At 37.4% G+C, this 5170-nt stretch overlaps 1 protein-coding gene across 1 annotated transcript; it reads left to right on the plus strand.

Annotated features, from left to right (window-relative positions):
* Positions 1-1109: 1109 nt before the first annotated feature.
* LOC110105139 (dnaJ protein homolog) lies at positions 1110-5164 on the plus strand. The gene is made up of 6 exons (XM_020834518.2): positions 1110-1436; positions 2694-2853; positions 2954-3095; positions 3170-3446; positions 4501-4699; positions 4805-5164. The coding sequence occupies exons 1-6, from the start codon at positions 1287-1289 to the stop codon at positions 5125-5127; spliced, it is 1251 nt and encodes a 416-aa protein (XP_020690177.1). The 5' UTR covers positions 1110-1286; the 3' UTR covers positions 5128-5164.
* Positions 5165-5170: the final 6 nt, after the last annotated feature.

The raw sequence follows: 5170 nt of genomic DNA on the forward strand, positions 1-5170 counted from the left end.
ACTATTTACAAAATAGTTAATATTTAAGTCTACTAAATGATAAAGTTATATCGAGAAAAATCAAATGTTAAGAAAAGCTCAAAATTCAAGAAAACGAAACCTCATTTTCACAAAAGTGTGTGGAATCGGATTAGGCTAGAATGCGCCGAATGTTCTGGCATGTTCTCATGAACACGCCGAAGGTATTGGCGCATTCCTAAAGCGCCAAACATTTTGGCGTATTGGTTGTATGCAACTGATTATGTGGTGTTTTCTGACTATGCCAAAAGCTTTCACGACCTGCTCCATCTTAAATTTTGCTCCGTTCGTGCCCCTCTCACTAAATGCCTCAGCTAACCTGTTCCTTTTAAAAATTTGGCTGCATAAAATAGTATTCATAAACACAAGCACTAAAATTCTCAAACAAGCTACAAACACAATTTAAAGATCATTAAACAAATTTCATACTAATTTTAAAGTTAATTGAACTAATAATTATTATTTTTCTATTCTAACATTAGCTTTATTTGGTAGAGCTTTCTTATTGTTTTTTAATGCAAAAATTTCTAATTCAAAAAATTATGTAAAAAATAATTGTTTTAGAAAGCAATAAGAAGATTATCCCCAACAATGCCTTAACCAATCTCACATGCTAAAAAAATATTTAAAGCTCGTAAAATCCGTCAAAATTTACTTTTATTCATTAAATTACATTGAAATTATGCATTCGAAGTTTTTTGCAAAAATTAGATTTGAATTTAGATTTATTTTCAAATTTCTATGTTTATTTAGAATTTAACTGAATTTTCTTATGAATATTTATATCACATCAAAATGTATATATAATATATTTTTATTTCAATATAAATTAATACTCATTATATTTTTATGTAATTTAAATTTTAAAGTTTTATATATATAAATATAAAAATTAAAATAGTATATATATAAATTCTTTTATAATTCGCATATAAGTCTTTCTTAATTAATTAATACAATAATTGTTGAGCAGTTTTATCCAACGAATTAGAAGACTCTGGATTAACAAATCGTGCTGTCGATTCTCTATCCAACGGCTGAGTATTTCTGCACCACTCGAAGGAAACCGTTCTAGAGTCTTCCATCTTTTGCGGTGGACGGCAACGACCCGATTCTCATTTGCCTCTCTGTCGAGCTTTGCTTCTCCAGTTTATATTCTCCTCCTTGCTCTTCGCTGAAACCAGAAGCTACCAGGCTCGGTTCCTTTGATTGCAAGGAAACACTGCATATTCGTTCCGATCGGAAGAAGATCTGCGGGAAGGAGAAAGATGTTTGGGAGGGCGCCAAAGAAGAGCGACAACACGAGGTATTATGAAGTTCTCGGCGTGTCGAAGAACGCGTCGCAGGATGATTTGAAGAAGGCGTATCGCAAGGCGGCTATTAAGAACCATCCTGATAAGGGCGGTGATCCCGAGAAGGTATAGTTGTTATCGATTTGACCTGATTTTAGATCTTTGTTTTTTGATGTATTGGATAGTTTGGGCATAAGCTGAATTGTTGATTCGTTGTTTTGGAAGTGAATGTTTATGGTGGGATGAGGTTCTATGTTCGCTGGATGTAGATTTTGATTGCGATCGCAAGATCCTTTCGATTTTATTTTGGTTACCTTGGCGATCTTCTTAAGTGTTTATTGCTGTGTTGGAAGCGGATTTCGTTGGTGGCGGATATGTAGTGTTTGATTTTTTTTCTTCATTGTGACCCTAGAAAGGTCCTACTTGTATTCGTTCAATTTTAGACCTGGCATTTGATATGCACAACAATTTAGTGGTTAGAAGGAATGCTTCTTAGTCATTTTCTGGGACTAATGTGTAGTCTAGTGGGTAGAACGGTAATTATGAAGACCTAGGGCATCGACAATTTCGAATTTTGTGGGCTCATCCATTCATCTATTTGGTGTGGCATTGGTACTTGCCTCAATAATAGGAGAAATTATTCTGTGCGGAATCCAGATATAGAGCTGTGTTCGGATGCCAATAAAATCATTGCACGTGGCGTGCTTATGTGGAAAGTTAGGATATTCATTTGATTTCTTACCCGACCTGTTTGTCTTTTCGGACTTACTGCATACGAAGTGAAATCCGCAACAAATAAGCAGTAAATAAGTAGAAAATGCGCAACATATATGCAACAAATACTCAATAAATACACAACAAATACGCAATAAAATACTCAATCAATACGCACATTTTACACAACGAGTACGTAATAAATACTCAATCAATACGCAGGTCAAATAATAACGCTGACTTTTAACTTTCCACGTAAGCATCCGAACACAGCTCTATAACCGGATTCCGCACAGAATAATTTCTCCAATAATAGCCATAAGTTCATGGACGATTACCTTCCTCTTTATGATTATGTTTGCATTTGCAGGTTTTAAGTTTGATTTGAAATACTCAATCAATACGCAGATCAAATAAATAATGTTGACTTTTAACTTTTCACGTAAGCATCCGAACATAGCTCTATAACCGGATTCCGCACAGAATAATTTCTCCAATAATAGCCATAAGTTCATGGACGATTACCTTCCTCTTTATGATTATGTTTGCATTTGCAGGTTTTAAGTTTGATTTGTAGAGATTTTGTTGGAAATAGTTTATGTTTGCTACTTTCTATTGTTTATGAGCTAGTTCAGGTGTGAATTTATCCAAAAAAATATATATTTGCAGTTTAAAGAATTGGCCCAAGCTTATGAGGTGTTGAGTGATCCTGAGAAGAGGGATATATATGATCAATACGGTGAAGATGCTCTCAAGGAAGGAGTAGGAGGTGCTGCTCATGATCCATTTGACATTTTCCAGTCTTTCTTCGGCGGTAGCCCCTTTGGTGGTAAGCTTTGATATATTTAAGCAAACTTTATTCATTTGATCCCTTTGAGAACTGAGATCTTGATACCGCTCTTACTCCCTGTGATTATTATGGCGAGAAGATCGGGGCAGTAGCCGTGGACGCAGGCAGAAAAGAGGAGAAGATGTTATTCATCCATTAAAGGTCTCCTTGGAAGAATTGTACAATGGAACTTCGAAGAAACTTTCACTTTCTAGGAATGTTCTTTGCTCAAAATGCAAAGGGTGAGTACTATGAGTTGCTGCACTTCACTACTGAAGTTATGTTAATTTATAAAGGCATTTTACATGTTTTGCAGGAAGGGATCTAAATCCGGTGCTTCAATGAAATGCTCTGGTTGTGAAGGTACAGGCATGAAAGTCTCAATTCGCCATTTGGGACCATCGATGATTCAACAGATGCAGCATCCTTGCAATGAATGCAAAGGGACGGGCGAGACCATTAATGACAAGGATCGGTGTCCACAGTGCAAAGGTGAGAAGGTTGTGCAGGAAAAAAAGGTTCTTGAGGTCTTCGTAGAGAAGGGTATGCAGAATGGGCAGAAAATCACCTTCCCTGGTGAGGCCGATGAAGCGGTATGTTGCTTGCTCTTCTTTCTCCCTGGAGATCTTTTTTTTGGATGATAAAAGAAAATCTAATGCTTGCCAAATATTCAAGTGCTGAGCCTCTAATGGTATTATTGTATATGGGAAAAGGTTGTTGTAGCTCTAATGGCATATAAGATTGGAGTGAGTCGTCATGGATGGTTTGGTTACATAAAATGATAAAATGTTGGCTTTCCGATGATCCGATTTGGGATAGTAGATGTATTTATTAGATATGGTCTTTGTTAAGAAAGCTAGAGATATACCTAAAAGACATGGTTAGAAATAATCCATGAAAATTTGACTTATAATAGGACACCATGAAAGAAAAGGATTTTTTGTAGCCTACGGACGGAGTGGGATAAATGCTTCATGTTGTTTGATGAAAACAAAAATGCAGGTTGAAATTTTATTGTTAATTTTGAGATTTGAGTATAATTTTAAAATTGAAGGCATGCAGATAGTAATTTTGCAAATTAGTGTTAGAGCATCTCCAACCGAACGCCAAAAGTGAGTATGGCGTCATTCAGTCGCTCCATCCGGACGTCAAATCTTTTGCCATTTACTTACGGGTGAACAGTGCGACGTCAATATTGGCTTTGCGTTGTTCACCCACGCTATTTTGCTCTCTCAACCTGATTTGGCGAAAAAACGCGCGAAAGAGGAGAAGGGTCGTTACCTTCGCAGAAGCATCTAAAATGGAGTTCGATTGGAGCAGAATTATGGCATTTTGGAGTTTTGTTGTATTTTGCCGTGAAAAATGATGTTCTCGGTTGGAGATGCCCTTATGGATGAAATTACCACTATTATTATGCAAGCTTTGTTTCTCTTTCATTTCTCTTTTTTCCTGTGACCACCAAAATTTAATTCTTGCGTCATTTTACCAGTAGATTGAAAATAATTTCTAGTATCATACACTTAACCTATTTCTCTTCATGTCTTAATTTTTTTGTGGCACACTTAAAAATTTGCCATGTACCAAATGTTTACTCGGTACCACGTTTTAAACTGTTGCTGACTTATTGCTTTCACTTGATAATTGTAGCCTGATTGTATCACGGGCGACATCGTGTTTGTACTGCAACAAAAGGACCATCCCAAGTTCAAACGAAAGGGTGACGATCTCTTTGTTGAGCACTCTCTCTTCCTTACAGATGCCCTCTGCGGTTTCCGCTTCGTGCTGACCCATCTCGATGGCAGGCAGCTTCTTATTAAATCAAACCCTGGAGAAGTTGTCAAGCCTGGTAATCTTTTTTAAGATCATTTCATATTCATATTTATAGCTACTAACTCAATTCATGAGACGGTTAGTTCACCTATGTACTATGTTCATGTTATAATATCTGCAGATCAATTCAAGGCAATCAATGATGAGGGCATGCCGATGTACCAGAGGCCATTCATGAAAGGCAAGCTTTACATCCATTTCAACGTCGAATTCCCGGACTCGCTGAATCCAGACCAGTGCAAAGCTCTCGAGGCGATTCTTCCTGCGAGGACCCGAACTCAGCTTACAGACATGGAGCTTGACGAGTGCGAAGAGACGACCTTGCATGATGTGAACATGGAGGAGGAGATGAGGAGGAAGCAGCAAACTCAAGCTCAGGAGGCATATGATGAGGACGAGGACATGCATGGCGGTGCTCAGAGAGTGCAGTGCGCTCAGCAATAAGGCCACCTTGATTGACCTGATTGTTTTGTTACTAGTCTCTTAC

This window comes from Dendrobium catenatum, unplaced genomic scaffold (assembly GCF_001605985.2).
Source record: "Dendrobium catenatum unplaced genomic scaffold, ASM160598v2 original_scaffold_39879, whole genome shotgun sequence".
In the NCBI taxonomy this organism is placed as follows: Eukaryota; Viridiplantae; Streptophyta; class Magnoliopsida; order Asparagales; family Orchidaceae; genus Dendrobium; species Dendrobium catenatum.

What these genes read in the sequence shown, in the direction of transcription:
- LOC110105139 (XM_020834518.2), top strand. Translation starts at nt 1,287, where the DNA reads ATGTTTGGGAGGGCGCCAAAGAAGAGCGACAACACGAGGTATTATGAA. An exon ending in CGGCGGTAGCCCCTTTGGTG is followed by an intron (nt 2,854 to 2,953) that starts GTAAGCTTTGAT and finishes TATGGCGAGAAG; the next exon opens with ATCGGGGCAGTAGCCGTGGA. An exon ending in TGGAGAAGTTGTCAAGCCTG is followed by an intron (nt 4,700 to 4,804) that starts GTAATCTTTTTT and finishes TAATATCTGCAG; the next exon opens with ATCAATTCAAGGCAATCAAT.